General features: G+C 42.0%; 1 protein-coding gene across 1 annotated transcript in view; it reads right to left on the reverse strand.

Moving 5' to 3' along the window:
* Nucleotides 1-24,471, reverse strand: part of ipo11 (importin 11) — an 85,795-nt gene that overhangs the window by 32,454 nt on the left and 28,870 nt on the right. Inside the window, exons 12-21 of the mRNA XM_042070137.1 lie at nt 23,297-23,340; nt 20,310-20,400; nt 18,436-18,483; nt 18,049-18,154; nt 16,676-16,802; nt 5,616-5,649; nt 4,695-4,735; nt 4,408-4,524; nt 3,948-4,061; nt 1,560-1,675 (exon numbers count right to left, since the gene is read on the reverse strand). Of these exons, the coding sequence (XP_041926071.1) occupies nt 1,560-1,675; nt 3,948-4,061; nt 4,408-4,524; nt 4,695-4,735; nt 5,616-5,649; nt 16,676-16,802; nt 18,049-18,154; nt 18,436-18,483; nt 20,310-20,400; nt 23,297-23,340 (838 nt within the window). The remainder of the gene's footprint in view (nt 1-1,559; nt 1,676-3,947; nt 4,062-4,407; nt 4,525-4,694; nt 4,736-5,615; nt 5,650-16,675; nt 16,803-18,048; nt 18,155-18,435; nt 18,484-20,309; nt 20,401-23,296; nt 23,341-24,471) is intronic.

Below are 24,471 nucleotides of genomic sequence, written 5' to 3' on the forward strand. Positions count from 1 at the left end.
ATTGTCATCAGATAGCCTAGTCATATAGGTAGACATTCAGTGTGTTTGAAATAATTAATTCAATAATATTTTCCATCTTTGCAGAGGAAAAGTTTTGTGTAAAGGGAATTAAAGGCCTGTCTCATATAGACGCCTGTCTCTAATACTAGCCAGTGCAGTTTGGCGATTTGGGAAAATAAAAGCCAGGGCTATTATTTGGAGTTTTACAGTATATGTGTTTGTTTCTATGACTATATGTGATGCCTATGTGATCTAAAACTAACTAAAAAGAGCCTTGTCTGTGAAAATGACATTGGGGGGAAAATACCAGAAATGGCCTTTTAGACTACAGACAGGCATAGTGTCTTGTTCTGACACACCGTGAAAAGATTTAAATATGCATTTGCAGCATTGAGGGGGAAAAAGCATTAGGCATCATAAAAGTTAGCTGTCAACTCTCCTAGTATAATCTCTTTATTCGACCAAATTGCAGAGATATGGAGTGAGCTTCAGTTCATTACGAGTTGCATAATGCTGATTTATGGGATCTGCTGCCAGCGGCTGTGTGTAGAAACTGACTACAAAGCAGAGAGGAGAGAACAAGGAGGGAGAAAGACTGCACAAGCGGAAAAGTGGGGGAAAGTAAGAAAAAATGAAAGAGAGACAGAACAGATAGAACAAGAGAACGAGAGAGAGAGAGAGAGAGAGAGAGAGAGAGAGAGAGAGAGAGAGAGAGAGAGAAAAGAAAGGAGAGACGGCAAACTGAATGCTGGAGAGCCAGTGAAACACGGTGGACAGGATGGGGGTGGTGGGCGGGGTGGCGGTCATGGCGGAGGGCAAGACAGCGGGGCCAATGTCCAGATATTGATAAATGGCTACTGGGGCCTGAACATGCTCTGCTGTTTAAAGACCGTCTACCTGGGTGCACAGACCGTTTGAACAGACTCTCAATGAAGGGGAGGGTCTGCTGCTGCCACTGCAGTTGGCCTTTAGGGAGATGTATGCTCCATATTTATTGTGTAAGGAGGTAATTACGGGGGGGAATAATGGAGGATGATTAAATGGATGTCTGGGTGTGTAATTAAGAAGACGTGGGGGGAGGGGAGGGCCACCAGATGAAGAATCCAATAAGCATGCGACATAAATTGCACTGCTGCAAAAACTCATGATTCTTGCCGACGGAAAAGGGAGCGTTTCAAGACTATTCTCAGTTACAGAAAGCTGAGGAGTGTTTAGTATTAAGGTGGATTTAACATTACTCGGTACATTTGTGTGTTTCATGAATCTCAGTGAGTAAATATTTTGTTCTGTATATGCACAGTACTGTGCAAAAGTCAGGGCATTCTCAATGACATACAATTTTACATAAGTATGTCAAAAGGAATATCCTATTTAGATTCTCAACGTTGAGTTGAAATCAGTGAAATTGATGCCAAATTTTTGGATTGTGGCACTTTGTATGTTGTGATCAGTGCAAATGATAAATGTCATTTCACGTGTATACAAACAACGGAGCAGTGCGTATTCCCTGAGTCTGCACTGTGGAGCAGTGTCCTTTCGGACTTATCGAACATCCGTACCAGAGTTCCAGGCCATCCTCGAGCAGGTACACGTGCGGTGGCTGTGACACGTCCGTGCTGAGCTGAATGACCGGCAGCAGGAAGGGGTAGAGGTTCTTGCTCTCCGCTCCTAAGCCCTGTGGATGGGAGGGAAAATCACAACGTTTCAAAACAAGTCCGCTCGAGTCACCATCTGTTTACAATCTCTTTGCCATTTCTGCGTGACCTTAGCCTTCATCCTTGAGCAAATGTCACCAACGGCCATTTCGCAGAGACAACACTTTCCAGGAGTATAGTAGTCACAACAGCGATAACACTTCCCAGGAGTATAGTAGTCACAACAGCGAGAGCACTTTTAAAAAAGAGGAAGTGACAAGATTCCCTCTCATTATGAATTCAACTTGAGGTCTGCCAAATTTGAAAGAGCACATTTGAGTACAGAGGCAGACAGAATCAGAATTGATAAAAGCATATTTGCTCATCAAAAGAGCTTGATGTAAAGGGTAAGTCTTTAGTAGTCTAGTAGTCTAGTCTTTAGTAGTCTAGTCTTTAAGACTTCAACCAGTGTGTCTCAAATATAGCCTGCTGAGTTGCTCTAGTGCCAAACTTCTCAAAAGTCGCAACTGCCAAATGTGATGTCTGATTTGAACTCATCCGACTCTGATTTAAGCTTTGATATTTAGACTAATGGCGTCAAGACTAGAAAGACACATGAAGATTAGTAGACTTTAGGAGCTTTTTTTTCTCTCTCCCTTTTTTCGCCCCCCTCCCGAGTTCTGTCCAGCACCTTGTCCTTATCTAACGGGCCAGCTGTACAACTGCTTGGCATGTAAACACAAGAGTGGAAAGGACACAGGGGGGGAAATAAATAAATAATTAAAAATAAAAAAGTAACAGCTTGGGGAGCAACACAATAACTGAAATCTGTTCTGCACCTAAACAAGGTTAACCGCAGCGTAGCAAGAGGTGTAGAGGAAAATACTAATTAGATCTCCACCGCTGTCAAAGGTCCACAGTAGTTGTTATTGAAAATCGGCAGCAGGCATCTCACGGCCTGCAAACGCCGCCGTGAGGTCATGGAGCGAACGCCGGCGTAGGTCATGTGTTTTGGGACCAAAATTCAGACGGAACATGGAATTTACATTAAGACAGAACCATTTAAATATTTATAGTTCACCAGTGGACGTATGTGGCAAAAATAAGAAAAGGCTAACTCTTTTCAGGGAACTGGAGGAAAACGGAACAGAAAAGATTCAATCTGGACTAGGAAATTTGGTCTGCATTTATCCCAATCCGTGAATTAGTGAAACACACTCAGCACACAGTGAACACACAGTGAGGTGAAGCACACACTAATCCCGACGCAGTGAGCTGCCTGCTACAGCGGCGCTCGTGGAGCAGTGAGGGGTTAGGTGCCTTGCTCAAGGGCACTTCAGCCGTTCCTACTGGTCGGGGTTCTAACCGGCAACCCTCCGGTCACAAGTCTGAAGCGCTAACCAGTAGGCCACTGCTGCCCAATATGCAACTATGCAATAACAAATGCCGCCCCCCCACTACATTTGTAAAGGACAATGGAAAAGGTGCTGCTAAAATCACTGGGCTGACAAGGGTTGTCAAATATGCTTAAGGCTTGTTTTAGCGCTCACAAGAAAATAATAGATTGTTTTCCAAAGTGAAGCAAACAAGGGATTGGCAAGGGATTGCACCTGCTCACACTCCTTGACTAGTTTTATTTAAGTAATTATTTAAATGTACTACATGATGTACCTTGTAAATAAAATTTAAGTTTTATTTACAAGGTACATCATGTAGTACATTTAAATGTAAGATGTTTTTGCCTATGACTTATGCCTACAAAGGAAGCTTGTTTGGTGATCTTGTCTTAATGGTAAATAGGTTTGGTTGTTGATTGGCCGCAATGGGAAATCCCCTACTTATAGCACTAGGAATTTAACACCTCTCTTATGTACATATGAAAAAAATTGACCATATTGGACAGAAAGGGACACTTGTCTTTTGGGAAGTAAGAGCAGCATAGCTGCCGTTTTAGCTGTAGTTGGTAGGGAGCATATCCTGACCGCTAGGACGTTTAAGCTGTAGTTGGTAGGGGGCAGATCCTGACTGCTAGGCAACTTGGAAAGATGGCAGCTCTGCTGTGACATCAAAAAACACAGATGCGCGCGCGCACACACACAAAGACATGACATGATTTACCACCATTGACTCACTACTGCAGGCATGAAACCCATTACTTAGATCATGTGACTGATATAGGCTGACCAAGTGACTGAAAAAAAAACAAACAAAAAACAAAAAAAAACAAATATGCTTTTACAATATTAAGTGTGCGCAGCAGAGGAAACCACTTCAGTCATTGGAGGTGGGTGTGAGGGCATGTGGCGGACGTACCTGGACGACATGGATGAGGGTGGTGAGGATGGCACAGCGGAGCATGTTGTGCTCCTCCGACTGCTTCCACAGCAGGGGCAGGTACTGCACCAGGCAGCCCACGTAAGGCCGGATCTGTGGCAAGGTCAGACGCAGCAATAAAGATATGCGTATTAGTGGATTTGTATTTGTATTTGTATAACATAGGTACTACCACTGAGGTTTAAATAATGTTTAAATGAATCCAAAATAAAAACATTTGAGGTTATTGTTGACTAGTATTTGCTGAAATATATACTCTTTATGTTCAATATATTTCAACATGATAATATAAATACAAATATAATTAAAAAATCTACAAAAGAAGCGTTGTATATTGTGTATGGAGTGCTGCTATCTAAACCAGGGACTGGATGTGCTGCAGGGCAAGGTTGCTGGCCTGTTGACATTTCACCTTTTAGGATGAAGAGGGGGCACTCACCTGAATGTGGACTCGCTCTATGACACAGGAGATGACGTGCAGGACCTGCATCTTGGTGTCACACTCCGTGACCTGCTGGAGCAGCTGGAAGAGCAGTCCAAAGATGGACTCCAGGTACTTGAGGTGAAAGCACACAATCAAACTGATTAGAACAGGAGACACTCTCAGCATGCGACAGAATACTCAGGGACACAGCAGAAATGACCAACAGTCTCATGAAACCTATATTTTGATGTTTCACTTAATTGAAACTTAATTTGATGTTTCAATTAATTAAAGTGTCTTACCGGTAAGAACTGTTCTGTCCGAAACTCAAAATCATCCACGGGTAAGAAGGCATTAAGGTCAAAGTGTAAATGAAACAGGAATTTCCTCTGGGAGTAGGAGTCTAAAAATCATATCTGTGGATTTCCTATCTGATTCTGCCTGGCCATGTGTTGCAGAGGGCACCTATTTACATGGCGCATGATAAAGCTGAAAATGCTATCTGCTTCTTCACAGACTTAAATTGCAAAAGTTTTACTGAAAGTGCCAACATTTGATACTTCTGCATGCCAACTTTCTGTGACGGGATTTAAGTAAATCATTCCTCATACTTTACTTTTCCCTTCACTGCCAAGATAGTGGCTTGTTTATGTTAGTGGTTCAGATAACTGGGGGAAACAAAATATCACCTTTTGAAATGAAATCAAACACTTCTGAACTAGCTTAGTCTAGACCAGGGGTGGTAAACTGCGGCCAGCGGGCCGGATCCGGCCCGCCAAGCACTTTCATCCGGCCTGCCAAGCATTTCATTTGGTTATCAGGCTGCTCGCTATTTTTCTCCTGCGATAGAGACGACGTTGGTTAGCTTTACTGCAAACTGCTTTTCACTCTCCTTAGAGAACTTTTACAACAAATTGTTGTGCGGCCCGCCGGCTAATTTTCAAAACCCAATGTGACCCTTGAGACAAAAAGTTTGCCCACCCCTGGTCTAGTCTAAGCTTTTTGCAATTACAATTATAAACAAAGAGGCTAAGCGACAACAGATAGCCTTTCAGTTGCTTGAAAATAGAACAGATGCATTTTCTTTCAGATGTTACAAAAGGGAAGACTTTGTCCTGTTTTATAGAACTTCAAAAACAGTTTTTGGAAAAACAATTATGGCTGCTTTCCAAAGAACCCCTTGTGAGCTTAGAATACAGAAAATAAACATTTAAAAAGGATATTCAGCTTGAGAGTTGTGGCTGTTTCAATCCGTACCTGTGAAGAGAGAAAAAAAAGAATGAACAGTACATCACAATAGACACAACCAGGCCTGGAATTTCATAATTTTAGGGGCAAGACCACTTGGCCTTCAGCTGGGTATATTTGCCTGGGGGCACAAAGGCCACACGTCAGGGCACCAAGGCCAAGGTTACCGATACAGTAAGCTACATTAAAAATGATCAAAGTTGTTTTAGCCTATTCACAGCAGTAGACCTGCATCACTTTATGAAACATAACAAAAACATGAAACATGACATTACATAGGACTGTAAATCATCTGATCTTAATATTTAGACATCAAGCTATATTTAACATTTATTTTCTATTTGGCCTTTTACGAAATCATGTATTGAACAATTTAAACACATTGTGAAACAAAGCCCAAAGTTGGATACATGCATGTAGAAATTTGCTTCAAATTCAAAACCCGGATTACTTCGAAAAGGTTAACTGTACATGGGAATGCATTACTCCTTTGTGATCTGTAAGGACTGCTGTTTATTCTGATATATGGTTTGTCATGTGTTAATGGAAAAGTTTGTGAAGTATTCCACCGAGATGAAAGGGTAGTAATGATGCACGGTCCACCGATACTACAAAAGAATCGCGATACCCGGAAATTAAAAATGTCACAATACCTAATTTTATTAGTGTCGATACTTTTAAGAATGGCCGTGTTCTTTTGAAGTAACAAGCGTGTGCGCAAGGCATGCTAGTGCTTCCCCTAGCCTGCGTGTCTTTTCTCCTCACACACGTTAGCAGTCATGCCACAAACAGCAAGACATGGCTGCTAGTTTAAGTGATGCTGTGGCTGCACAGCAGCAACACATAATAGTCTAATATCAAGTTGATTTGCTCACTTACATCTCTCAAGTTTGTGTTGCTAAACTACCTAGGCTATGGGAATTAGGTTTACTTCTACATCTGGAGAGAGCTCCTTGCTAACTAACCCGTTTGTGTATAGAGCTCACTAAATTACACTAATCTCTTTTATGATCCCAGGAAGATTTTCTTCGGCTTGTTTGTTTTTTGAACATGTCTTTTATCTAATGACACAGAAAGCGTAACAAATTGCATCCACATGTCCTTGTTATGCACTATATACAACTATTTTTCACTAGCCTAAAACCGTGAGACTGAAGGCTAAGCGACAGGCACTCAATTACACACACCACCAATGCGCACTCAACTAGACCTACACACCACATTAAAATATGCCTAGGTGTAATAGTTTTAAATCAGTGTTCAAATGACTAAATATTTTTAGCTACTAGTAATTATGCAGATTATAAAATACTATATTATAAAAACATTATTAGCAAAATATATATACTTTTATATGAATTCCAAAATATATAAAATAGAAACATGACAAAAGCAAATCATTTTCCGTGTGTGTTTGTGTGTGTGTGTGTGTGGCGGGTCGAGCAAATTCTAGGATGGCCACTGGTGTGAATGATCACACTATATTCAATATTACTGATGACAAGGCGGTGGGGGCCTCCAAATCAAATCAATTTTTTTTATTGAAATCGCAATTCTTGACTTGGTATTGGTATTGAAACAATAATTTTGGTATTGTGACAACACTAATGGGTAGAGAGATGGGCGCAGAACTATATTTAGAATAATATGCTTAAATTAAAGTTCCTTTTCTCACAAACTGTTTACCACAGCAACAAGTGGCTAACATTGTTTAAAAGCTGAGAAAAAGTTCTTCCGTGTGATGTGATCCATGTGATGTCTGTTGGAGATTTAGAGTTGAGTTTTTGTGGAGCTTTGTAGAGATAATTGAATCGGCATCTGATCATTTACTGTTAGACAGCTATTCTCCACCATGACAGAACAACAGAAAATGTTTCAGCTCAAGGCAAACACATATTATGGCAGACAGAATAATGTGTGGCAAAACCAGAATACTACACTAGAGTCTATGCGTCATCATAGCATCACTGATGTGGTGCGGTGTTTTTTCTAGGGATGTCACAATAACAGACATTTAGACTCTGTCTCAAATCGCGTACTTCTGCACTTACAATTCCTAATTTGAGTGCATGAGGGTGTTCACACTGAAAATTCCAACGACACGAAGGGCGCTGCAAGTTCCCGGATGGCGCACTCATAACGGTCAAAAAGCTGAGTGTGCAACGCTGGACACTTTTCGCCCTTAACGGACGCCATCTTGGCTAAATAGCGGAAGGGGAGGGAGCGTTTTCAAACTCGTGGTAATCGCGGTTGAGAAAGCTGAAGCAGCAGCAGTGGAAAACAGACTTTACAGAGGTACAAGCAAGTTATAACATAAACGGTTCATGTTTTGACACAGTATGACCATGTCACTGTCGAATTGAGGACGCCAATAAAGTTATATTAAAATGTTTGCGATCGTCATTTCCGTGAAGTGCACGGAGTTGGTGTTTGATATGAGACAATACTATTTTGTTAAAATTTGCGCACTCCGCCAGTAAGCACACAGTGCACATAGGGTACTACACGAAAGTGTACTCACGTAAGTACACCAATTGAGACAGACTCTTTGTAGTCAATACCAATAGCCTACTAATACTAGTGAAATCATCAATGCCACAGTAAAATCCCATGGTTTTATACCTGGTTTGTCAATAAATGTAATTTTAGTATGAAAATTTGTCAAATGATTTCTCCACAGGATTGATCTTTGAGCACATCTCTCCTCTGAACTAGCATTCAGCAAAAACATGAAGATGGATACAGCACACCTAAGATGAACCAAAGAACAAACTCCCTGGAAGATCAAATCTAGAATATCAAACACTACAGTAGACAGCATTGGAGTTCTCAACCTTGTTACAAACTCTCTAACTTCTGCCTCCAGGGGCCTGATGTGGGTCTGGCAGTTTCACCTTCTCTACCACTGTGTAAATAATGAGCTGCCTCCTCTGGTTCTTGGGTCTTGCTCCATTTATCAGCTGAACACAACCCAGCACTCCCTGCTGAACGGCTCCCATTATTTGTTGGAGCGGAGACGGACTCCTTTCACAGGGAATGCACTTCCTCCCCAACTGAACTCTCTTGTAGATAGATAGATAGATAGAGATTGATACTTTATTGATCCCCAGGGGAAATTCAAGGTCTCAGTAGCATACAGACAACACACACACACATTCACTAACAGCAGAAAAAGTAATTAAAAGTATATAATATAAAAACACAACTAAGCAATAAGGACAGTAGAAGATAAAGAATATACTAAATATACTAAAATACAAATTATATTAACTAACACTTAATCTAAATCAATTCTAAAAACAGTATCCACATAGTGGTGATTAATCAATCAAGAGGCGCTTGCAATGACTGAGGCAGGGACTGAGCCTGTGATTCTCTGTGCATAGTAAGGTAAGGTGAGGTGCTCTGTGTGAGAGAGTGTCATGGTGATAGTGCAATGGTGATAGTGGTCATGGTGATAGTGCAAATGAGTAAGTCCAACAGTGCAACAGTGCAAGAATAAAGTCTATATATCTATATATATATAACTATTTTAAGAAAAGGTATAAGTGTGGCCACAGTTCGGCTATGGCATGGAGGGAGGGGTTATGCATATGTGCTAATGTGCTAATATAGCACGCAAACAGTGAGGCAGAAAGACAGTGGTAAAAAGTGGCTAGTGGACAGACAGTATCCAAACATGGAGAGTGTGGAGAGGCAGACAGACTATGCAGAGAAGTCTATCATTGAACAGTTCAATGGCCCTGGGGACAAAGGACTTCCTCAGTCTGTCTGTTGTGCAAGGCAGTGAGCGAAGTCTCCAGCTGATCAGGCTCTTCTAATAGTGCTGTGGAGTGGGTGACACTCATTGTCCAAGATGTTGATCAGTTTGTTCAGGGTCCTTTTGTCAGATATTGAAGTGATGCACTCCAGTTCAGCTCCCACTACAGAGCCAGCTTTCCTTACCAGCCTGTCAATTCGCCCCGCATCCTTCTTCTTTGTGCTTCCTCCCCAACATACCACTGCATAGAAGAGGACGCTGGCAACAACAGACTGGTAAAACATACGGAGGAGCTTGCTGCACACATTGAAGGACCGCAGCCTCCTCAGGAAGTATAGCCTGCTCTGCCCTTTCTTGTAGAGTGCATCAGTGTTGGCTGACCAGTCCAGTTTATTGTCCAGGTGGAGACCCAGATACTTGTAGGTGCTTACCACCTCCACATTGACCCCATCAATGGGGACTGGTAGCAGAGTGGGCTTAGACCTGCGGAAATCCACCACCATCTCCTCACCATTGTTGATCCTTCAACCCAGAGATGTGGCATGGGTGCCAATATGTCCATTTAGAGGTGCAATAAATGTTTGACATGTTTGATCAACCCTTACCAAGGACGGCTTATAGCCACCATCACCAAACAAGGTGTTGAGGACAATGTGTGTTTGATCTCGCTGCTCTAACATTTGTGTCTCTTATCTAAACACAGACTGAAAACAGATCTGTGAGTGACAGCCAAAAACAGCAAACTATGGAGGGCTTTATGCTTTTATCTATGCTTTCAATCTATCCGGTGTCAACACTGAAATGTCAAACACAGCGAGCAGTACATGTGCTAAACTGCGTGCCCAGCATTAATGTGTAACCCCTTGAATGTGAGCTGCTTCAGAGAATTCATTCAACTGGTCTAAAGTATAAGTAAGTATAAGTATATATACTCTTTTGATCCCGTGAGGGAAATTTGGTCTCTGCATTTATCCCAATCTGTGAATTAGTGAAACACACTCAGCACACAGTGACCACACAGTGAGGTGAAGCACACACTAATCCCGACGCTGAAAAGAGACCAGTCCAATCCTATTGATTGACATCCAGAAGACCTTCAGCATTACTTTCCAAGAATTAACTGTGGAAACCATTTGAAGTGTCACTCTACAGCCCACAATCAACAGGACCATTCAATTGACCTTTTGGCTCACATGAGAGTATGCTTTGAAAAGAAGAGAGTGTGACTGTACCACCGTGGATGAACTTGACTGGCCTGCACAGAGTCCTGACCTCAACCCTATAGAACTCCTTTGGAATAAATTAGAGCGGAGACTGAGAGTCAGGCCTTCTTGTCCAACATCAGTGTGTGACCTCACAAATGCGCTTCTGGAAGAATGGTCAAAAATTCCCCAAAATACACTCCTATCTATCTAAAAATGGCTTAGGAATACACTATACAGAATTCAGGACCTGTTTCATGGACCGGTCATCGGGGAGTTAAATTTCATCTTAAAAGCAAACATTGAAGTTCACATAATGGTAACTGCAAAATGCATCTGTGATTACCCAGGTGGGTCCTGGCACCCTGCTGTTTTGGCGTGCCTGTGCCTTCTCTCCCTCTCTCTCTCATGCTCTCTCGTGCCATTTCATTGAGCAGGTGATGGTGGTCAAGTGCCTGATTGACAGGGGTATAAGACTCCTGCGACTACGACAATAGGGGCCGCTTCCTCCTCCCGGTATTTGGTCTTTGGCTCTCTTTGTTGTTTATCTGTTAACCCTTAGAACCCTAAGCTGTTTTTAGGGCATTTTCACTACCTTTATTCATAAGGATTTATTCTGGTCATTGTAAGTGCCACACACACATATTATATATTGTTTTTTTCAGCAGAGTCTAGGCTATCCAGATCTGCCTACTACTACTAATCATTTCATGTATTAGTACTAGCATTGATTTTATTTTGATTTTTAAAGAATTAAAATATAAAAATCATATTATAAAAATTCTTATATTTTGACCTGTATCTCACCACAGCAAGCTCATAGCTCTACATGCATTTCATGTGTGTGTAGGGCAGACTGTCCTGAAACGGGCAATATAATTGCCATGTTGGAGGGATACTCTGGGGCTGAGCAATTTACAGAAATATGTGGTGTGTGATTTACGGAAATAAATTCCATTTTTTATTTAGCGATGAAAAATTCTGCGCTCCATATCTGTGACACTAACTGATCTGACCTGACTTGACCCAAGTTTGCCTGTTAGCATGTGTGACTATGGTGTATGCACTCATGATGATTCTCAACTTTTTACTGCATTGCCATGAACAAAGTAAAGGCAAAAAAGGTGTTTCTCTGTTGAACAAATTGGGATGCAATGTGAGCCTTGAATTGGATGCCATGCAGGAATTTGCTAGGATCTCAAAACCGGATTATGAACATGTTTTGCCATAGAGAAACACACGATAGCGTTGGATTATAAACATGCTTTGCCACAAAAACAGACAAAAACGTGGGGTAAGTTGAGCTATATGAAGTTATTATTTTGCTGTCACTTCGTCTGTTTTATAACCCAGAAGGATGTATTTGGTATCAAATGATAGCTCTGTGTCTCCTCTTTCATCTAACATACGTGGCATATATATCCGATCACGGGTCCGCGAGTAATTACTCCGAGAGTAATGGGTGTGCAGCGTTGGTTTGTGTACATGACGTTAATATTTTGCAATCACTTCGTCTGTTTTTATAAGCCAGAAAGATCGATATCCATGGTACCAATGGATAGCCCTGTTTCTCCTCTTTCATCTGATATGCTTGCCATATCTATGCGATCACGGGTTCGCGAGTAATTCAAACGAGAGTAATGGGTGCGCAGGTGAACGCCGAGAAGTATAGACTTTAAATATGATGCAATTTTATTTAATTTCATGATTTTTTTTAATTTTCATACTTGATCGTACAGACAAGTGCATAGTCTCTTTGGAAAGTCCCACTTCTTCTCTGTCATAAAATATTTATCTCGTTGTGATGAACAGTCGCGGAGCAATGTAACAGAGAAGAAAGGGTGTGTTTTTTGACGCACTTTGCGTCAATCGGGTTCTAAGGGTTAAACCCCTAGACTGACTGAATTTATCAATAATACCTTCAATAGGTAGGCCCGAGCTTTGTGCTTTGCGTTTTGGCTTACGTAAAAGCACGGTGAAAGGGGCGTGATCATTAGAGGGCCTTCTCATACATCAGCAGTGCACCGAACACAGAAAAATCAATAACCCCACCCCAATCTGCTAATTCCACGAAAGGCTCTCAATGCGGCCACTTTTTTCCGATGGAGCGTTAACTGTGTTGTAACGGCGTCTTCGGTTATATTCTGCTCAAACGACCTGTACATGCAAAGACCCTATTCTAACGTGATCTAATGTAGTGGCATGCTTCCTGTAATCGCATGCTTTAATGACTGCCAGCTGGGAACGGAAGTGACAAACAAGGTAAAACTTGAATCTTGAGTAAGTGTGGCCGAACACACTCATGACAAATGGAGGTAGAGTGGAAGAGCTAGCATGTCTGTTTTGGGTTCAATTTGACAACCGCTACGGGATAACTTGCAACCTAGTGAGGAGTGACCAAAAATATCTCTCAGTGACGGGTGGATTTAACATTAATTTGCCAGAGGGCTGGGTTCCCTATACGGTTTTCTGTTAAGGGAAACTGTTCTAGGGTCAGTAAAGAACAGTGACAACTGTGAGATGTCTGGGCGAGAGGGCATCAAGGCTTCACGTTTGTGAGCACTGCTGGGAGAGGGCAGGGTGGATGACGGTGGACGCAACTTCATCATCCCCCAGCATTTAGCCTCTGAGAATCACACCACCCTCACAGGACAGACTCTGGCTTCCTCTCCCTGACAGGAGTGGGTGGAGAGGAACACATACATGTAGTATGTCGAGTGATGAAATGTGAAAGACATTGCTAAAAGACAACAAACCAGAATATGGTGTGCATGAAAACCTTGTCAATGATCATGATTAAAGTTCTGTCCCTTTAAAGCAAAAGCATGTCAATTTTCTACAACAATAAGAAAAAAAGATGTAGGAACACTCAGATTCTTTCCACAGCTGTGGAATGTGATATTTTTGTTCCTTTTTGACCTCTTCAGGAGAGCTGACAGCTCTTGGCTGCTGTGGAGTGTTCAGCTCAAGTGTTCAAGGTTAAATCAATTGCAGCCATGAAAAACATCCAACATCCAAAACTGATCAACACACATATGTACACACACACACACAAGCACAGAAGCATGCGTGCGCACACTCGACTGCACTCGACTGCTGTGGAGGTTTCTTCTCTAATCAGATTTAAAGGTGATGCTGGATATAATGGGGTTATATTGCTACTGGGTTCTTATGCGTGCAGACCCTTTCCTCAAAAAACGCCACAAAGCCTGCCGTCAGTCAACTCAACAATAGCACATCCAGAGAGCCCTCTTCCCCCAGGCTACCCATAAGCCTCCTCCACAAACACAGCCGCCCACACACTCTACTGCACCAGACATGGCTGCATATGATAAAAAAAATAAATAAATAAAAACTCTGCAGAAACACCCAGCTATCATCGCATCTCATCGCCACGTCCTCCCTCATATAGGCTTTCAATTAGCATAATCATCTAAGTAGTGATCCCGTTCATCTTGTACGTGCTTCAGTTTTCAACTGTTTCCCAACCATCATCCCGGGCTGAATATAAACCACAAGATCTGCACCTAGTGAATCAGCATGTTACGATAAAGATTGATTCATGCAAGTGTCAAAATTGTTATTATTGGGCAAACGAGATATTCAGTGTCGGAGTGAAGATGTAAGGATCAGAATATAACAGAAGATGCCGTTACGTAGGTTACACTCCAACGGAAAACAAACGAGCGCACTGAGAGCCTTTCGTGCAAGTAGCCTATTTGCACTGCGCGTCGTCATGACGAATGGCTACTCCAACAAACTCCACTCCAGTACAGCTATACTTTTGCTTTGAGTAAACTGAGTGCCCAAGAGCACTGTTGTCCATCATTTAGAACAGCGTGTGTGGTTCAATACAACACGATCATATAATGGTCTTCAAACATTTAATTTCTTCAGAAATGCAGCTCAGGGGAGTGGAGACAACGCAACATATCCACCCTGATATGACGGACCAATAAAACAAATCAGTACCATATGCAGACCCCCCGACTGCAAAACACATTCAAAATTGACAATAAATGACAAAAACGTCTGATTAATTCATCTGAAAACTGGGCCGCCAAGTCGCATGACTGAGGCACCCTAATTGGAGTGGGCAGAATTGATTCAAAGGAATGAGTGATCGGCGGTGACCGCTGATCAATACCTAAGGAAGATCGATGGCTTGGGGCATACATGACTCCTGCTGTCACATGTGTGGAATCCAGAACCTCTGAGGACAAAATGCCACCGTACAAAATGGTGATCACGACAGCCAGCAGGTCGCTTGTGGACACCTCAAGGATGGAGGTTTTATTTGTGACATGCCATTCGCTCAATGTACAAAAGGCTCTCAGTGCGCTCGTTTGCTTCAGGTGGAGCCAGGTGTGCTTGAACCTGCCGCTGTTGTTATGTAATGTAATTAGTGTCTACACGGACCGAATATAACAGAGGATGCCATTACAATACAATTACAATAACGCTCCACCGGTAACAAACAAGCGCACTGAGAGCCTTTTGTGCATTGAGGGAATTGTCAGTGTGTCCACAAGCATTCTGCCCTACAGGAGACTAACCAGAGAGAAACTAAATAAAGACCAAGAGCACCACATCAATGTAAATAACTATAACATCAGATGAAGTAGTGTTGAAGTGTGAAGTGTTGAAGCGTTTGAAGAAAACTAGAACAAACTTAAATCTCCGGTGCTGCTCTTTTAAAATCTTGCTCAGCTTCCTCTGAATCTTCCTTCAGAGAAAAGACAGAACGTATTTAGATGTGAACATGCAATACTGAGGATGTACTTCCTCCTCTATATGCACTCAGTTGTAGTCTTGTGCATGTAATACTCTTTTTAGCACATAAACAGCCACGCACACACTGGCAGATCTGACTAGCTGCTCGTCCTCGTCTTGTTACCTCTGTTTGCCTCAGCAGAGATGGGCGATTCTTTCAAAATTCCTTGATGCTGATGGAGCTAATTGGTCACAGGTGAATAACAACAAGCAAGCGCCGCTCAGAGGCAGAGAAAAATGATTCATCCACAAACATACACACAGACACACACACAGACACAAACACAAACACACTGACACACACACAAAGACACAAACACGCACCCAGGCACGCAAGCGCGCACACACACACTTCTATTACGGTACCTGACTCAAATTGATTTAGATTGACACCTGTCGACCTGTACGTTATTGAAAAGAGGCGCTTTTTAGTTATTGTGTGGGTGAGATGAAAGAACAGACAACAGAGAGTCTCTGACGGGATGCAATAGCGCGACAGGCTAGCAAATAACTAGCAACCGTTATGCTGAGGAGCTAATCTGAATTCATCCAAACCAGCTGAGTCCAGAAGGCCACTGCAACTCGCCATCTGTCTGGCTTCTAAATCTCACCATTCGGCATTGGACCTGTGCCAAACATTGGCAAATACCACTACTCCAAACAGGGGGTTGGTGAGATATAGTGAGATGTGGAAAATGTCCTGACCCGAAACTCACAAGACACACGAGAAACAAAGTGGCTATGCAGCAGACAGAAGTGTTTTGATGCATTCCGGAACACAGAGAGTGTCAGAGAGTTATCATCATCATCACGAAAACCATTTCCACTTCCTGTTGTGCGAGCTCATTTATAAAAACAAAATGACAACAAAACCTGTCATAGTTTAGACAAGATCACATCACCACACAACCTCCTGAGGAATGCATGGAAAAACATGTCTGCACCACCACACAAATAACACCACATCTCCCTAAAACATACTGGTATCTAAGAGTGTGATACAAAAAAATCTGTGTGCTTTTCAAACACTAGCTCAAAACAATAAGCTCTGACAATGCATTAGTCACATGAGAAACATTTTCTTTATCTTTTTTCCCTGACTTGTAATCTTCCATAAAAGCTCTTATCTTGTGCCAGATATAACCCTCGATACATTAAAAATGCAATCTACATAAGAGCCTTCTAACAGAGATAAACTGCAGCAATGCTGTGCATCGCATAGTGGGGGCCCAAACATTGATTTTTCTTGGCATCATTGATAATAATAACAGAAAGATAAAAAAAGGAAGATTCCACCTACCACGAGATCAGGGTCTTGCATGAGGTTGAGAATTACTTCATACAGCACCGGCCGCAAGTCTGATTTGAACTTCACAGAGATCCATTGCCCTATAAGCCATATCACTCTCCTCCGTATCAGTTTATACCTAAGCACAAAACCAGACAATCGATCAGCATTAACCAATACTGACAAATGGCAATAAACAGTAGCACATTATTCTTCCAAAGCAATTACATGATTGTTGTGAAAAACAGGGAAGGCTTCCTTACACTCCACACCACACAATGTTTAATACACAAACCGGGCCTCACAATGTCATAACACTTCATTCAGATTTTCATGGATCCAGTGGTATTGTTTAGAAAATCATGTCATGATGGAGAACAACTGGCTTTTACAGGTATTTGCACACACATGCTGCTTGTAGGAGGAGAAATGCTCCTGCCTTCAAAACATAAATAAATAAAATCACACATGGGGGTTCTCTCTCTCTCTCTGTGTGTGTGTGTGTGTGTGTGTGTGTGTGTGTGTGTGTGCTTTGATGTTTTTTTAGAGCAGCCATCCAGGAATCAATAGGGAAGCTGGATTGGCCCAGCTGTACTGCACAGGCACTTCCCTCTGTTCTCCCTGGCATAATCAACCTGTCCCCTTTCATCTAACTCTTTTGAGGGCACACTCAAGACTTCTCACTTCTAAGACTGTTAATCAGTTCAAAACCCTTGGACTTACAATGGTTGTAACCTTCAGTATTGGTTGACTGACATCAGCTTGGCAATTTATTATGACCGACATTGCACCCAGGTGGTTATACGGCGTTTGTCGCTTTTCCCTCCTACATTTTAACCCCTAATTTCTGGTTAAATAATAAATCAAATCAAATACTAACTAACACTTCAACTTGGTATGTTTGTAGCCCCACGCTGCTGTATGGTTTGTGTCCCTAGATGTGCTCTCCTTGAAGTGAGGTAGGGTCACAGCAATATTGGGGGGCAACAGCTTGAAAACAGTTTGGCCAAAAATGAAGATATTTTCATGGCAAACTGGCCTCCAGGAAGCATGTTATCCTAGCTAAATCATTTGTGGAGTGGCCTGATGACTGCTGTTTGTGGCTAAATTTAAACATATTATTATAATAGTGCACACCGCTGTTCTGTTAGAAATGTTGATACTTGTAGGCGTGTGTATACCGCTGTGCTGCTATGAATGTTGATACTTGTGGGCGTGTTTGTAGGATGCACTCCTAATGTAGCATTACATTCAGACATATTCTTTCCCCAGAGAAAACTTGGGCGAGAAGAATTCTCCCTAAAGTTTGATATTTGTTTTTGATAGACAACCTGAGAAGAATGTCAATGAAATGAAACAATGATCGTTGCCATGGCAACGGGTACCTGTTGTGGCTCACTTGCAGCTCGGCCAGCAACTGGTTCTTGAACCAGACATCAAATTCCACGCTGTCAAACAGCTCATAGGCTGCCAGCCCCACTGCATTGTAGACTGCAACAAACAAGTGTCATTTGGACAGTGAACCTACTGACAAATCACTGCACGAAATCTGTGCAAGATACTGAAATGTGAAAGTCAATCAATTATCTTCAGCTTGGTCGGTCACAAGTCTTGTCAACATGGGAACAGACTGAGCTGAAGCATTTCACATGCATTGCATGAGACTCTCCACAAAGAAAAATCCACATGCACTTTCATTTCACTCTGATTTGAATGCACTCAGGACAAACTGCTCAAAACTCTGAGAGTAGAGGGGGGGAAAAAGACCGTACCAGCATCCTTCATTAGCAGCTGAACAGGTTCTTCCACATTCGTGGGGCCTGAAAGGAATTCATCAAACATGATTAATATAGCCATAGAAGTCACCAGTGGTTGAATGCAAATCACACACAGCATGCAATATCTTTGATCTCAGCGCTTTTCAGAGATGCCTAAAATCACAGTAAACAACAGCAAATTAGTGTCTTTTGAATTGGACTTTGATCACACAAACAGTGGCCTCCTAGTGTGGTTTTCATTCACTTTAATCCAAAACACTGCAGCATCTAATGCACCAAAAGCATGTGTCACTGTTGTTGTTCAGTGTAACAGGGGCACATATGACTGAACGGAGAGCACTATTTAACTGGCAGGCCACCCAGATACACCCACATTCTAATCATGATCTGAGTCCTGAATGTGCCTAATTAGGGACATTCAACATCTTGATACTGCACTAATTAAACTCCACAAATGAGAATTGATACTGTAGGTGTTCAGGGCTTAAAGTATCATGGAAGAATGGGCTGCTTCAAGCACCTAATCAAAGAGGCCTTAAATAGCTCAGCTATTTGTCAGGTAGTTATCAAATTTAACCTAGGTTTTGTCACAGGGTTTTTAGCACAAAATGATTCATGTCAGTCAACAGTACTTTGAGCACATCGGTCACCTCCCAAGCTATTTATTCCACTATCTGTCACCCGTCAAAATGCCCACAATCCGCTTGTCTCCTAAGAAGAATGCCTTACATGTACTCTGACCTTGAGCTCACAGGCGCATCAATCAGCTACTATCAGTTACCGCACACACCCACGTATGCGCATTCTCTCTCTCTCTCTCTCACACACACACATATGCACATTCTCTCTCTCTCTCTCTCTCACACACACACACACACATTTAAATTCTTTATTTGGATTAGAAGATAAGCATACATCATGGCATAATCCAAATTTGATAGAAAGGTGTACAACAGCAGCCAATATCCCAGTCCATTATGCACATTAGGGGTAAAGGTGGCACCTGCGCCTCCATATGTAGAGGCTGCCAATTACTGCTGATACAGAGCAATATCACACACACACACGCTCTCTCTCAGACACACACACACACGCATTCTCTCACACACACACAAAATCGAGCATGCAGATTTGGTTAAGAATCAAAGTAGTTCAGAAGAAAAACTGTGAATACATAAATGATACATTCCCATGCACACTTGCTGGTGTTGGTGCAAATGAACACTCGTTAGTGGCAGAATCTCAAATACAAATGCAATGACAAAAAAGATGTGAGGAAACACTAAGGAAGCACTGGCTTCTTTGAGCATTTGCAATTACATTATGATGAGTAGTCATTGTAATGCTATGATCTATACTACAAGTCTTTGAAATATGGTCCAAATGACTGCACCACTACAGTTAAAACTCCTCATATCTATTAGCTATGAATTAAATATACATCAACCTACTACAATAATTAAAAGCCAACTAATTTCCATAATTACTCAAGAGCATGAGAAGATAACAGTCCAACACATGTTGCACTCTATGGGACATATTAAAATAACTCCATGAAATGATATGGAAAAAACAGATTACCAAGAAATGAATAGATTGAAGTAGCCGATAGCCAAAAACTGTGTATAGTGGACAACTGTACAGTCTGTGTCTCAGAGTTCTCGCTATCACTATGCAGCACTGGTTAAAACTTATATTCTGCAATGCTAATCTCTGAACTTTCAGGAAAGTAGGTCGTGTGAGCTATGCCTTTTCCATGTTTCATTAGTGTCTGAACCGTGACTGGGACTGTCTGCCACTGGCGTGTGAAATTACAGAGAGGAATTAGCGTGCGGGGCGCGGGGGGCCAGAGCTGCCGTCAAACTCACCCTGCAGATTCTGCACCATCTCCAGGAGCACAGGGGTTAATGTCTGGCTGTAGTTGTGGAAAATGTCCAGGAACAACACCTCAGTGCAGGGCTACAGTACGGGAAGAAAGAAAGAAAGAAAGAAAGAGAGAGAGAACAGAGAGAGAGAGAGAGAGAGAGAGAGAGAGAGAGAGAGAGAACGCCAGGAGTTGAGAGAGCGATAACAATCCCTGCTCAGGCATCCTTAACACACACACACACAGATCATCATCAACAACAATCAATATGATCACACATCACCTCACACCAACTACCACATACCAGTAAGACCCACAAACCAACATTGTTACAACTGGAAACACACAACACACAGGTGCCATTAGATTGGAGCAGACACCAAGCTGACAGAGGAGCGTGCTCTCCATCACTTCCTCAGTAGGGGATCGATGGGAGCATCGAGCGGCAGGGTCAGATTGAGCCCTGCTCCCTGACAGATGTCAGTGGGGTCCAGGGACCTGTCACTGGCAGACTGACAAGCGACCAAACACGAGGGGGGGGAAGGTCGAACGTTAGCTCAACACCGGGGCCACCCGGCCCTTTATCCACTCCCTCAAGCTGGACCCTGTGTCCACAGGAAGCTCGATCCTCATCAAATTACATGAGGTGTGTTACCGGTGGCATCTACCACGGCATTGATCCACACAGCAGTAAAGGGATAGTGAGTAAAATAAAAATTTGAATCCGCAGGGGAGAAAAACAGCTAAAAAGAACCACCAGTGGAAATAAAAACAGGACTTCTCCATTAACACAACAAGACATTACACCTATGGGGATATTCCAGGACAGATTTTTATTCCAACCATTCTTTCCACCCACCTACCCCAACCCAGAAGAAGTTCAATGTACAAGAAGTACAAAATGAATTATCCAACTACAGAAACAACTCCCACAGCTAAATATCAGTTCACCCCAGCAGACTGAGTGTGCCATGTCATTACTGCTTATACAGCTGCCTGACCACAGACATCCATTACCAGGATCATTCTGAGTAATCTTGACTTAACCCAAGTTGATGTGATGGATGGAAAAACTCATAAGACTAGCGAGAGCCTACCAAATGACTAGCCATTACAGATAATAAAGCTAAACATTTGACTGTAGGAGACTCTCCCTGGTCAGGTTGATGCATGAGAAACACAGATGGATTGGTAGTCCTTTACCATGTACAATGACAATGACGTAAACATGGGGCACGTTCAATATAGAATGGGAGGCATCATTTTGCGGCAGTCTTACATACCCTTACAGTTATGGTCCTATTCAGCACATATTAGTAGGGACCAACTGACATACCCCACTGGCAATTCTATAAATACTGTATTATTATCAGGTGAAGCCAGTCTCCATCAATATTTATTTAAACAAGTCCTCAATACAAATGATTATAAATGAACAAATTACACAATATCAAAGTATTAGGTTTTCCAATAACTGTGTAGCCAAAATGTAGAAATGTCACATAATGTTCACTGCTTCATATCATAGCAAAGAAACTAAGCCAGGAGCATTTGCATATGAATGAGTAAGCGGAACAGTCTCTTAATGGCTACCTTTTCCGAATAAAATAAATGACCAAATTTGGCTGAAGCCATCATAATGAAGTACAGCATTAACCTTGGCGCGTCTAGACCACAAATAACCTGATAAACACGACAGTGTTATTAGAGACAATTATTATGATCATAATTAACATTTACTACTCAACAGCCTAGCTCATAATGTTCTCCTATTTTCACACCCATTTGGCCTTAGACCTGGGTCAGACAGTTTATTGGCTTTTCCTAAGTGGATGCCATTCTTGGCAGCTTTTGTTAGCTGGAGAACAGAACCGTCGTTGCTTTGGTTACAGGAGAGACTTCAATGTGTCCTCAAATTTTGTCTCACTGAACTAAACAAAGTGTATAATTTGGTGTCAATTGCAAGCTTCTCTGACACAATGAAATTGCTGACATACTTGTCTGAATAAACAACCACTGTTTCAGCGTTATGTCAAATTGTGTGTGAACATAAATCCTGTTTTGTTTTTTAAATGGCACATAAACGGGACTTATGTGTGAAAACAGTGTGAATTGAACAAATCATTTGTCCAACTGGGACATCAACAGCAAGTAAAACAGATAAAGACAGCTGTAAAATAGACATCAACTGTGCATTTAAAAAAACATTTCTCTAGACACGGAGTAACTTGCAAAATAAGACTTTTAACATCATATGCGGTCCCTCCCCATTCAACGGTATTCTATGCTTGCTGTAGGATATGGAGTTTATGTTAAAGTGAGTCGCGTCCATTCTGAAGCTGTGGGTATTAACCTTCACGCTTCAATACGCCTTTCATGTACAGAGACTTTGTTTGTTTTAGTAGCTTAATTTCCATATCCAAATAAATCATGTTTGTCGATTAAGTCTCAGGTTAAAGTGTGCACGATTCCATTTTTTTCCTCAATATACTTGTACACTGCATTCTTCATCAAACTCCCTTGACAATGAGCACATTTGCACTATTGAAATGTTATGCCACTGATAAAATATGAGGGAATATGTGTGTGACCTGATTAAGATTAGCTCTTGCACACCACTCATTGCACAAAAGGCAGAAATGTATGCAAGAACATGTTTTCACACAATGTATGCAGTAAAGCCAAGGACTCTCGTGGTCAAGCCAATATACATGGCCTAATTGGTATCTCATATCTATCTTGGTGCTCTATAAAGAGAACTGTGTTTTATAAAAGGAACATGTTTGTTCTGCACAAATGACACATACTGTATGCATGCTGTGCCTGTATGTGAATATAGTGCCATTAAGTGTAATTTGTGCTTCTGTACAACAACCTCTCCAATATAAAACAGAGGAAAAAAAGTTTGCACTATGAATGAGTTCCCCAAGCACTTGGTATACATAGTATGATTATACCATTCACTGGTCATAGTTATTTGACAGGACTCACCCGTAAACTGTACTTCCAGGAGTCCCCTCCTGTTTCTTCCACCGCTAAAACAAAGTAAACAGAGGGATAAAACATTATTTATTTGCCAGACAGAACAGGTGGTTTATGTGTTCAACACAAAATTCACAGTGTTAAACCATAGGCGTCTCTCAGAACATTAAAAACACACATTTTTTAACTTGCCTTCACCTTTTCTACACAGTAAATCATTTTGTGATGGGAAAAAATCAGGATGCAAGGGAGGTTGCTCAAAAATAGACATTTTTCCCCTGCGCCATCTGCACTAGAGCCATGGATGCAATTAACAGAGTGGGCGCTAATGAGACCATTTCTCTGCCTCGAAACATCTTTATTTGCAATAATCATCTCCCGTTGGTCTGGGATGAACAATAACTCTACGCCGCGATGCTGCATCACACTGTTCAGGAGACAGACAGATATCAAGATAGACAGACAGGTCTGCCCGTCACCCCTCTATCTCTCTCTCTCTCTCTCTCTCTCTCTCTCTCTCTCTCTCTCTCTCTCTCTCTCTCTCTCTCGACGCTGGCTGTTGTAAAAAAAAATCCTGCTGAGAAAGTTCATCAGGAATGCAGCTTTCAGTGTCAGAGTGAAACCATTTTGCATATTGTATGTTATTGTGTGCACCAGCGTTGTCAGTGTATGGCCAGTCATTTGACATGTTCATGGGGCAGGTGGGTGTTGGTGTTTAGGGGATAATTACAATACCAAAAACACAATGCTGCTTCAAGCAGTCTGGCCAACATTCCCTTTTGATCGGAAATAAGCACTGCATTTTTTCAAAGGCAATTCCCTAGAGAGTGATGTCAGAGTAAAAATGAAATATTTTAATGCACTTTTTTAGAGAGTCAGCCATTGTTTTTCAAATGCTCCGTATTCATAATAACTACCAATACCAGTGACCATTACAAATGTCCCCCTGTTAAAAGTAGTGCTACAATGTGACATGGATTCCTCGTGACCTGGAAACACTCAGAGTCAGCTCCACCAGCCCGGCAAGCACTGCCAACTCTGAGGGGACAATCCCATTTCCCCACCTGCCAAGTAATCACTACAAAAGACCAAATCAAAGGGCAAACATACTTCTCCTGAGGAAAACAAGGCAAAACGCCACGCGGCTCTGCCAAGACTTCCTCAGCTCGGACTGGGGAGTGTGG

Source organism: Alosa sapidissima, chromosome 18, assembly GCF_018492685.1.
Source record: "Alosa sapidissima isolate fAloSap1 chromosome 18, fAloSap1.pri, whole genome shotgun sequence".
NCBI classification, from domain to species: Eukaryota; Metazoa; Chordata; class Actinopteri; order Clupeiformes; family Clupeidae; genus Alosa; species Alosa sapidissima.